The 11,772-nt window shown below is 44.2% G+C and overlaps 2 protein-coding genes across 8 annotated transcripts in view; one reads left to right on the forward strand and one right to left on the reverse strand.

The window, feature by feature from the left end:
• LOC108287437 (60S ribosomal protein L36a) overlaps positions 1-3,102 on the reverse strand; it is a 4,300-nt gene extending 1,198 nt beyond the window's left edge. Inside the window, exons 1-3 of the mRNA XM_017505846.2 lie at positions 2,886-3,102; positions 2,377-2,482; positions 2,124-2,191 (exon numbers count right to left, since the gene is read on the reverse strand). Of these exons, the coding sequence (XP_017361335.1) occupies positions 2,124-2,191; positions 2,377-2,482; positions 2,886-2,996 (285 nt within the window). The 5' untranslated portion in view covers positions 2,997-3,102. The remainder of the gene's footprint in view (positions 1-2,123; positions 2,192-2,376; positions 2,483-2,885) is intronic.
• A 4,850-nt stretch (positions 3,103-7,952) lies between these two features.
• The window catches only part of BTK (Bruton tyrosine kinase), a 34,315-nt gene continuing 30,495 nt past the window's right edge, over positions 7,953-11,772 (forward strand). For 5 of the 7 annotated variants that reach the window (XM_017505849.2, XM_017505851.2, XM_017505847.2 and 2 more), the window contains exon 1: positions 7,968-8,115. The gene's annotated coding sequence lies outside the window, so the exon portion shown is untranslated. Of the gene's footprint in view, positions 8,116-11,772 lie in introns of all 7 variants that reach the window. The other 2 variants (XM_017505848.2, XM_037730429.1) reach the window with 1 other exon arrangement.

Genomic DNA, 11,772 nt, shown 5'->3' on the forward strand with positions numbered 1-11,772 from the left:
GAATTCCAAGACTACCTACAATTATGTCTAGAGTTTATGTACATTCAACTGATTTAACTCCAAACTACTCTCTCCACTAATACTTAATGTTTTTGTTCTTTTAACTTAAACAGAACTATTGTTTACAAGTTTTAGATTTACCAAAAAATTTCAAACATGCTAGAGTTCTCTAAACCTCACAACCAGTTTCTCATCTTACATTAGTATGACTCATTTGTTGCAATTAACAAACCAACACTGATGCCTTATTAACTCAAGTACATACTTTTTTTTAAGATTTCCGTATGTTTCCCTAATGTCCTTTTTCTGTACTGGGACCGCATCCAGAACACCACATAACATTTAGTCATCACATCTCTACACCCCTTTGGCTGTGGCAGTTTCTCAGACTTTTTGACAATTTCAGAACTACTGGTCAGGTATTTTGTAAAATGCCCCTCTTGGGATTTGTTCTTTTTTCTCATGATTAGATGGGCTTATGGAGTTTTAGGTTTAAATGTCATTTTCATCACATCAAGGGTATATATCAAGATGACTCATTACTGTTGATGTTAACCTTGATTACCTGGCTGAGGTAGTGCTTGTTAGGTTTCTCCACTGTAAAGCCTTCTTCCCTCCCTTCTCTTTTCCATACTCTTGGAAAAGCTCAAAATTAAGGAGTAGTTAGGTACCCTCCTTGAGGATGGGGTATCTACATAAATTACACAGAATTCTACATGGGAAATATGCCTCATCTAATTTTTCCACCATCTCAAGCATTTTTTCTTTGGGGTACGAACAATCCAATTACTTTCTTTAAGTTACTTTAAAATATGCAACCAAGTTATCAGTGACTTTAGTCACCCTGTTGTACTATGAAATAGTTGGTCTAATTCATTCTATTTTTTTTGAACCCATTAACCATCCCCACCTCCCCCTACTACCCTTCCCAGCCTCTGGTAACCATCCTACTCTGTCCGAGTTCACTTGTTTTCATTTTTAGATCCCACGAGTGAGAACACGTGTCTTTAATGTGCCTATTTCACTTAACATAATGATCTGCAGTTCCACCCATGTTGTTATAAATGACTGGATCTCATTCTTTTTATACCTGAATAGTACTCCATTGCATATAGATACATTTTCTTTATCCATTCATCCCCTGATGGACACTAAGGCTGCTTCCAAATCTTAGGTATTATAAACAGCAGTGCAACAAACACAGGAATACAGTTATCTCGGTGATATACTGATTATTTTCTTCTAGGTATATACCCAGCAGTGGGATTGCTGGATCATGTGGTAGCTCAATTTTTAAATACTCCATTTTTTAATAAGCTTGCCCCTTTAGCCAGAGTTTTGCTGCTGCTGCTGCTGCTAGTTTGCAGTTCTTAATAGGCCAAAACCTACTTGGAAGCTCTTTGTCTTCTTAAAAAGTTATCCAAATGTGAAGAGGTATAAAAATGCACTCCTTCTGCCATCCTGAGATCAAACGACTTACGGCACCCAAATGAGCACTGAAGGAATTGCTTAATACTTTCTGGAGCTAAACTGCACAAGAAGCCAAGTGTCAAAAGAAAGGCTGTGTTGGAGGGAATGCTCTGCTCCAGGCATCGTCCTAATTAATTACTTTAAGGGTTAGCCAAATCACTTAAGGTCTGAGAATAAACAAGCTCAAGAATGCTGAATTCAGGAGGCCAGCAGACAGGCCTAAATGGCTATTTTAAGACATTTTAAGACTTCATGAGACAGGCAGCTAACTGCAGGTTTCTGTGATGAGAAACAATAGAACAATTATTAGTGCAACCAACAGTCCAGGATTCAGACATGATGACAGATAAGGAACAAGGCAAATTAAAGGATTTACCAGTGTACTCACACTTCAGTTCTTAGGAAAGCAGGGCACACTCCTCGATTTTTTGCCTCTTCAGAAAGGAAAGGATAAAAAACCGTAAACACTGAAATAGGGACTAGTCAGACCTGGGTTGCATTCCCAGATCCACTGCCTACTAGTTCACTGCAGTCAACTGTGAAAACTTCGCTGAAACTAACGCTATCCCTGTATCATGGAGTGTATGGACCAGAGACAAGTGCACATCCTTACCGCAATTAAGTGGAAAAATCAAATAGTAATTACCACTCACCTTTTTCCGGAAAATCGGCTTAGTTTGCCCACCATAGCCACTCTGCTTCCTGTCATAACGCCGCTTTCCTGGGAAAACGAATTGGTATTTGTTATAAAATACGGAAGATCAGTAAGGAAGTCTTACAGCTTTTATCTTAATTTCGCAGCATAAATATTAACTCTCAAGCCAGGCGTGGGGGAGAGATTTGGACTCGTATGTTGCTCTACAAATGTCACGACATTGGCACTAAATTGCGTGGAATCCATCTTACCCTGGGCATACAGAGAATCCTTGCCCTTCTTGTACTGTGTCACTTTGTGGGGTTGGTGCTTGCCACACTTCTTACAGAAAGTCCGGCGGGTTTTAGGAACGTTCACCTAGTGAAGAAACCATTAAGAACGTGCAGTTATTTAACCACAATGGCACAATGCCCTGACCCAGCTAAAGCTGAGACACTCCACGAGGACTCCTCAGTACACGCTACCTCTAACTAAAGGGTGGGCCAGCCCCATGTGCTTGAAGCCGAGCTCCCTCCCTGCGTCGAGGCCCAAAGAGAGATCTATCTTATTAACTCCACCCCCGGCTAACTACCTCTCTGAACCCATCACTTCAGTTCCCGGCCCGGCAGCCCGGTCCCTTTAGGATTGATCCCAGCAAGACTGGGTTGCTCTGGTATATCGACTCCACATAGGAGCGTGGACCCATCCCGGCACTGCACCGTCGACGAAATGGGGAAAGATTAGGCTGGATGTTACACGGCCCCCAACCAGAGACTCCTACCATTTCTGCGTGAGCGCTACCGGCACGGAAAGAAAGAGGCCAGACCAGCAACGGAAGTACATAGGAGGTTCTTGATCGCACTTCCTCATGGGAGTCCGTAGGAGCAATCATAGAGTGTAAGGCTCAGCGCAGCGCCCTCCGGCGTTGAGAGGACTCAGTTCGGAGCCGCGAGCGGGAGCTTAAGGAAGGACTACGCCTAAAGGGTGGTCCACTTGCCCCGACTTCCTCCCGCCCCGCAGCTTTGCAACTTTTCGTCTCGTTATCTCTTTTCAGGGACGCTGCCACGTAATAGCGTTCAGTGAAGGGAGCAGTGCTTTTCCAGATCCTCTGGCCTCCCCGTCCCCAAAGGAAGCCAGGACTAGGGTCGAACGGAGGGGTCCTCCACCTCCACGTTCCATTCGTGTTCCACCTCAAGGTCACTGGGAACACCTTTTACAGCAAACTGCTGGTTCAGTGAAGGCCTGGAGGAAGCAAATTGCTCCAGTTCATCTATCACATGGCCAGTTGTTCCATTCAACAAATGGTTATTGAATGTCCAGTACGTGTCAGGCACTGTTCCAGGGGAGGAATACAGTAATCTAATAGGCTTATAAATGTACAGTTATGAACTAAGTACTTTGAAGAAAACGAACAATGGCCTTAAAGCAGCACCCTTCTGTTAAGGGAGTAAGTCAGTTGCTCTAGGTTCTGAAAAGTGACACTGAAATTGTTCGGCTCCTGTAATAGCAATCACCAAGCCTAGAAGTAGAAAGTATCTAGCGGCTTTTCCCTTCCTTGCGTACCTGGCAGAAGGCATGTACTAGGTTTCAGGAGAGTCCAGCATACAAAGACTGCAGAGTGCTAAGCATTTTAAGCCGATTGTGTCATACAATTCTCATAGTAATTCTAGGAGACAGGTGGTACAATTATTCCCATTTTACAGATGAAGCAATTGAGGCCATAGGATGTTAAATGATTTGCCCAGTGTCAACAGTATTTAGTGAATCTAGGATACAACCCCAGGTAGACTGAATCCAGACCCTGGGTTCCTTTACCATTTTAAAATACTGCTGCTGTGGCCTGGTAATTATCATAGCTAAAAAATTACAGCACACTTACTATATGCCAGGCATTCTCCCAACCACCTTGTATACTACCCCTTTTAATCCTGAGAGCAACCCCAGGAGGTATGTACCAGTATTAGTATTTAACACGTTAGGAAACTGGAACACAACAGATGTTAAATTCACTTACCCTGGCTGGGCACAGTGGCTCACACCTGTAATCCCAGCACTTTGGGACGCCGAGGCAGGCAGATTACCTGAAGTCGGGAGTTCGAGACCAGCCTGAACAACATGGAGAAACCTCGTCTCTACTAAAAATACAAAATTAGCCAGGCATGGTGGCATATGCCTGTAATCCCAGCTAGTTGGGAGGCTGAGGCAAGAGAATCGCTTGAACCTGGAAGGCAGAAGTTGCAGTAAGCCGAGATTGTGCCATTGCACTCCAGCCTGGGCAACAAGAGCAAAACTTTGTCTCAAAAAAAAAAAAAAAAAAAAAAGTTCACCTACCCCAAGTCAAACAGGTGGTTATTTTTTGTGGAGCTGGAATTTGATCCTAGGTAGTGTAACACTACATCCTTGCACTTCACCACTACATCATACAAAGGAAGCAGGGGCGTCTGCAGTGTATATGACGGTGAGGAGACGGAATTGAGCTGAGGCACAGAAGGTGGCAGTGGAATAGGGGCTGAAGAACCATGAGAGTCTGGGGTATCTTGCTTGCATAACCGTCTAGGAACATGCATGGGTCCAGAGCTGACACTCTGATCACCCCTTTTTTTGTTAGGTAGTCTCTGGGAATAAGATAATAAAAACATTACCACTACCTGCTACATTTCTTGAAAGTTTCTTTGCCAAACTGCAAGCATTTTCTTTTCCTTTCCAGATATTTAAGCAATCTTACTGGCCTTTGGGGGTTTATGTTAGTAACACGGAAATGTGAAGTCCATGAACATGGCTCCTCTTCATTTAACCAACCTTCGTTCTATTATACCTCGCTTTATATGGTTTTGTGGGGGTTTTGTTTGTTTTTGTTTATTTTAAAATATTTAATTGACAAAAATTACTTATATTCAAGGTGTACAACATGATTTGATATGTGTATACACTGTGTATTGATTACCATAGTCAAATTGATTACCACATCCATCATCCATCACCATCCATAGTTACCATGGGGGTGGTGAGGACACTTAAAATCTGCTCTCTTATCAAATTTCAATAATACAGTATTATTAATTATGGTCACTATTTTGTACATTAGATCCCCACAGCTTATACATTCTATAAGTGAAGTTTGTACATCAATGCTGACACTGAGGTGGGAGGATCCTTTGAGCTGTTCTCTGTTTTGGACATGCTCCTGCTCATTAATTTCCCCTCAGACAAGGCACTTAGAACTGAATGCATGACTCTAGGTGTGGTTTTGCTTTGCCTTCCTCTGTCTAGACATGTTACTTATATAAGGAAGCCTCAGTGTCACCTTGGCTTTTGTTTGTTTGTTTGAGACAGAGTTTTGCTCAGGGTGGAGTGCAATGGTACAATCTTCACTCACCACAACCTCTGCCTCCCAGGTTCAAGCGATTCTCCTGCCTCAGCCTCCTGAGTAGCTGGGATTACAGGCCTGCGCCACCACACCTGGCTAATTTTTGTACTTTTAGTAGAGTTGGGGTTTCACTATGTTGGCCAGGCTGGTCTCGAACTCCTGACCTCGTGATCCATTCACCTCGGCCTCCCAAAGTACTGGTATTGCAGGCATGAGCCACCATGCCTGGCTGTCACCTTGGCTTTTCTGGCAGCCATGTTAACTGACATGACATGTCTCTTGATTACTATCATCAAAAAACCCCTGAACTGTTTTCACAAATGCTACTGCTACTCCACTTTCTCCTGGAGTCATTTGAAGTTCAAATTTGGAGCCCAATTATGAGACATCACCTTTAGCCCTGGTAAAATACACTTTGTGGAATTTGGCTTCTCACACCAGGTGATCAAGACCTTTTTGGAAACTAATTGCCCTCTTCTGTCATCCAGCCTAGCACACAGAGCCTTGCACCATTCTTAGATAAACTGGGCTACTTTCTATATTTTCCTCAAAGGTCATCAATAAAAATGTTGAACAGGATAGCACCAAGAACAGAACCTTATATTGCACTGGGAATCTGTTCAGATGACACTCAGTTGTTCATTTGCGCTGAGTACAGTCCTCCTGTCAGTATGGACGAGTGTGCTAGGGGAGCAGTCATGGGCAGAGGGTGAAAAAGAGCCTACGTCTACATGCTCCTTTCCCTTGTGCTCCTTTCTCTCTCTTGTTTAGATCTCCTACTGGATGTCTATCACCTCCCAGTTCCCACCCCAAGATGTACCTTGAGAAGGGACAGGGCATGTGACAACAACTGGCATAAGACTGAACAAAAGAGGAGGGAAGGTGAATGCCTGTGGCCAACTCTCTGGCAGGTGAGTGGAGCAGCTATTGGGAGTGACTAGCCAAAGGATGTAAGTTGTCAATAAAGTAACGCAATCACACAACACATGCTGTCCATCTATCTTGTGCAAATGTGAGGATCAACCACTCTATCAGCATCCTACACAAATGCTTTAAACATTTTTGTTTAAAGTCATCTTGATGGCCAGGAGGGGTGGCTTACCCCTGTAATCCCAGCATTTTGGGAGGCCGAGGCAGGAGGGTCACTTGAGTGCATGAGTTTGAGACCGGTCTGGGCAACATAGTGAAACCCCATCTCCACAAAAAATACAAAAATTCGCCCAGCATGGTGATGCATGCCTGTAGTCCCAGCTACTGCAAGGGAGGCTGAGATGAGAGGATTGCTTGCGCCCAGGAGGTGGAGGCTGCAGTGAGCCATGATCACTCCACTGCACTCCAGCCTGGGCTTCAAAGCAAGACCCTGTCTCAAAAAAAAAGTCCCAGGGCCTTTGAGGGGGTGCGTGGCGAGGGGTTGGGGAGGGAACTTAGAGGACGGGTCAACAGGTGCAGCAAATCACCGTGGCATACGTATACCTATGTAACAAACCTGCACCTTCTGCACGTGTATCTGTTTTTTGTTGGTGGTGTTTTTGGTTTTTTAGACAAAATTAAGGAAAAAAATAAGGTCCTGTTGACTTACAAGTTCAGATGAACATGTAGTGTGATCTGTGATCTGTTTCTACATTAGGTTACAGTGCATTGGGACAAGGAAATATGTCAGTGCCTGAGGTGTCGAGGTGGGCAGGCAGATCAGTTAGCACGGGCTCTACCCGTCCTGGTCTGCATTCAATACTGGCTGCCTTTCCTAGGAGAATCCCTGAGGGGAACATTGCAGTTGGAGCATAAAATAGGGGACTGTTGAGAAAACATCCAGACTTCAAGTGACACATCTAGTCTGCTTTACTGATTTACATGATTAAAGAGAAACCCCTGAGGCCGAATCTTAAATAGAGAAAATCAACATCCACAGAAATTGGGGAAGGGCACAAGTGTTTCTGTGGGCTTACGTTCTGACATTTTTATCTGTAGGAGAAAAAATGCTTTCTTAGAAAATGACTCAACAGGGGGAAGTCTTGTCTCTACCTCTGTCTGGTTCTGTCCTTTGGGGTCCCTTCGCTATCAAGTTCAACTGTGTGTCCCTAACACTTCTCTGCCCCGGAAGACAGGAGACTGGAGAAAAACGATCTTCCTGGCCAGTCTCTTTGTTCTGTCTATGCCAGCCCCCAGCATCTCTTCTCTTTCCTGTAAGACCCTCTCCCAGTGCTGACTGTCCTCGCAGTACTTTAGGTATGTTTTCCCTTTACCTCTGGGAGGGCAGCCTGATGACCTGTCTGCTCAGGCCAGCCCCATCTAGAGTCTCAGTGGCCCCAGTCATATTGAGAAGTTCTTTCAGAGACAAACTCAAGATAGCCTCAGAGGTCCCAAGCAAATGAAGGGCGGGGACAGTTGAGGGGGTGGAATAGGGACAGCAGCAGGGAACCAGATAGCATGCTGCTGAGAAGAAAAAAAGACATTGGTTTAGGTCAGGAAACAAAAAAAGGGAACTGAGTGGCTGTGAAAGGGTGGGGTTTGCTCAGACTGTCCTTCCTCTCTGGACTGTAAGAATATGTCTCCAGGGCCAGTGTCTGCTGCGATCAAGTCCCACCTTCCAAGTCCTGGCATCTCAATGCACCTGGGAAGCTACCTGCATTAAGTCAGGACTGAGGTGGGTCTGGGGTATGGCAGGGGCTGGGCAGCAGCAGCAATATACCTTTCTTGGGACCCCTAAAAACAGACAGAAAGCATGGCTGGTGCCATTTATCTGCTAGCAGAGGAGGCTGACGGAGGGTGGGAGTGTCATCAGCACAAGGCCCTGGCAGTCCCTTCTGGTGATCAGAGGGGCTGAAGGGGTCTTTTCCTATAAGGGCTGTGGGTGGAGGGAACAGGAAGAGAAAAATGTGACATGACATGACCATCCGAACAGGTAGCAAGTGTTAGAAAGGGGTACCTCTGCCAAACTTAGCGGAAAAGTAATATTGCAAGGAGCAGTGGGATAAAAACAAGCCCTTCTGCGAAATAGTGCTTGAAGACTCAATAGGGATACATGGGTCAATTAAGCCCTTAGAAAAAGAGATACTAAGAGGCAGATTCTCTGAGAACACGGAAAAAGCTCACGCTCCACGTTATGCAGTTGACCTCTGTGAGCTAGGGAAAGGCCTGGCTAGACCGGGGTGTAAGCTACCTGCCTTGATCTCTACCAGGCCAAATGTTGCCAGGCTCAGAGCTGGCTTGTTGAAAAGACTGTGTTGAAGCTGTGCCAACCTCGTGGTAACAGTGGGTAAAAGACTGGGCCAGGAGAAAGCAGCTTGTGCCTCAGCCCAGACAGTGTGGCCAACCCCTGAGGTCGTGGCAAAGGTTTCTTTCTCCTCTTACCATGGCCCTCCATGTGCATGTCTTGCTTTTCTCGTCTTCATTATTTCTCCTTCCCTTTCCTCCTCTCCATCCTCCTCCTCTTCCCACTGGTCCTCCTTTCTCTACCTGTATCCCCTCTTCATTATATCCTCCTCTGTTTTGTTGATTACCATAGACTCTGACATAGAGTTAGCACTTAATAAATAATTGCTGAATTGCATTGACTTTTTCTTATTCCTTTCTTCCCCTGCTCTTTCCCTTTTCCTTTCCCTTTCCCTTTCCTTCTCCCTGCTTGCCTAATATCTTCCCCATAAGGTGGTCATGAACAGTAAATGTGTAAATACCTATAAAGCATTTAAAACAGGGCCTGGCAATAGTAAGCGCTAGATCTCAGTATTTGCTATTTTTTTTACTCTGCCTCAGACCTGCCGATGTCCCACAGAGGGCCTACCTAGAGCAAATGATACGACATTTAGAATAAAAGTGATTGGTGACCCTGATCAAGACATCCTTACATGGGTTGCCCAGACTCCAAATGAAATTCTGATTTATTGGTGATCTGAGAGCATTGGAAACCCACCTCTCAAAGCTGAAAGTGTCTATCTCATGCCATCCATGTCTAGAGGCAGGGAAGCAGCAAAGCCAGTGGCTGGGGGGATCTACACAGCTCAGAGGCTGTCATCTTTCCTGCTAGTTGCATATTGGCTCTGTTCCTTCCCTCATTTTGCATGCCAAGTCCCAGAAGCAAGAGTGCTATAGCCTCTCTGGAGCCTCAGTTATTTGATAAAACATTGTCACTTTCCAAATAAGCCACCAAATGCAAATACTCATGGCAACTTAAAGCATTATACCCAAACAGTGTCCCTTAGGGCTTTCCCTATATATTCTGACTCCTTTTATATTCAAACTATTTAAACTGCTTGTTTGTGTTGCAGTCTCAATTTTCATTACGTATAGCTATTGATGTTTTTGTTTGGAATTTTTTTTTTTTGAGATGGAATTTGCTCTTGTTACCCAGGCTGGAGTGCAACGGCTAGATCTTGGCTCACTGCAACCTTTGCCTCCTGGGTTCAAGTGATTCTCCTGCCTCAGCCTCCCAAGTAGCTGGGATGACAGGCATGTGCCACCACGCCCGGCCAGTTTTATATTTTTAGTAGAAACGGGGTTTCTCCGTGTTGGTCAGGCTGGTCTCAAACTCCTGACCTCAGGTGATCTGCCCGCCTCGGCCTCCCAAAGTGCTGGGATTACAGGCGTGAGCCACCTTACCCGGCCTGGAATTCTTTGTAAACTTTTTATGGTGTGAACTAATGTAACTTTCCATCCACTTCTGGGGGATTGGTGCAAGTTTAAATTATCACTATGATTTGCTATTTCCACTCGAGAAAATTTCCTACAGAGTTTCCTTTCAGGGGACCAGACCCATAACAGGAAGTGACTTAGGTATAAAGGGAAGATACAGCTTTCGAAAACCAAAGTTTGGGTGTTCTCCAAAGAGTTAACAGATACCCTTCTCTGCCCCCCGCAATGATCTGATTGCTGAGATCTGATTGCTAACTACTGAAAATAAGGAAGAACTAGAATTTTCAGTGACACAGTGCTCAACAAGAAGCTAGAAAAGAGGTCTTGATGTACTTGACTCCAAAGCTACTTGGTTATGCATGAAGCCATCAGGGGAGGGGAAGGAGGAGGGAGAACTCCTCTGAGGACCCTGGAACAATTGGGCCACGTGTAACTTTCAGTTTCTATGGAGATTCATGTGCAGTGGCTGAGGGTGATCTGAGAGCTTTGGAAACCCAGAAGCTAACCAGGCTCTTCTCTCCACTCTTAGAAAGTTCTCACAGGATGTCTTTAGGATTATATTGGTTATTTGAATATCGAAGGGAAGCTCATCTCACTGCCTTACCTCCCTGAAATGAAAACAAACTGTAGTCTGTTAGCTCACCCTAGAAGAAGGAAATTCTAGGGTCAAGAGAAGTTAAGTTTTAGACAAGTTGGGGGTTGGAATTTACTGGAGTTTAAAATCATTGACTCAATGGAAAAAAAACACATTTGTCTGCAGCAAAATCAGAGTTTTAAAAATGATTAGAAATGGACCAGAAAAGAGACAAGGATAATGAGAAAGGGGGCTCTCTAAAACCATCTGCAGCTGAAATTGATAAAATGTTTCTGGAAACTATTTTGGCAGTATGTATCAAAATACAAAATGCACATAATTTTTAACTTGGGAAATGATGCTTGTATAGAGATCCTAATGACATGGGAAAATAATCAGGAATAATGTTAAATAAGAACCTTAGATCTTTTTTTTTTGGAAAAAGCTACCTTGAATGGATGGATGGATAGATAGATATTATTAACAATAGTAAATTGAGTGCAATATGATCTCAAATATGTTAAGAACACAAAGAAAAAAAAATGGAAGGAAATATGCCGAAATATTAATGTCTCTGGATAATGGGTTTATAATTCATTTTTTCTTTTTTATATCCCTGTACTTAACATATTTTCTACAATGAGAATATTTTATTTTACTTTATTTGGTTTTGTTTTGAGATGGGGTCTCCCTATGTTTTTCAGGCTGTTGTTAAACTCTTGGGCTCAAGTGGTCCTCCCATATCAGCCTCCTGAGTAGCTGGGACTACAGGTGCACACCACTGCGCCCAGCAGTGCTGCTTTGATATCGATGGAAAATAAATAAATAAAATGTTTAAGCCAAGGAAAACAAAAACTAGGTTGCAAAAGAAGGACAAAGGGGCACACAAGTCCAGAATGAAAGACAGACACCCCAGCAGTCACCCTCAGAGCAGAGGGAGAATATTGAAATTATTACCACCAGGCCAGGCGCTGTGGCTCAGGCCTGTAATCCCAGCACTTTGGGAGGCCGAGGCAGGTGGATCACGAGGTCAAGAGATCGAGACCATCCTGGTCAACATGGTGAAACCCCGTCTCTACTAAAAAAAAAATTCAAAAA

Source organism: Cebus imitator, unplaced genomic scaffold, assembly GCF_001604975.1.
Source record: "Cebus imitator isolate Cc_AM_T3 unplaced genomic scaffold, Cebus_imitator-1.0 Scaffold343, whole genome shotgun sequence".
NCBI classification, from domain to species: domain Eukaryota; kingdom Metazoa; phylum Chordata; class Mammalia; order Primates; family Cebidae; genus Cebus; species Cebus imitator.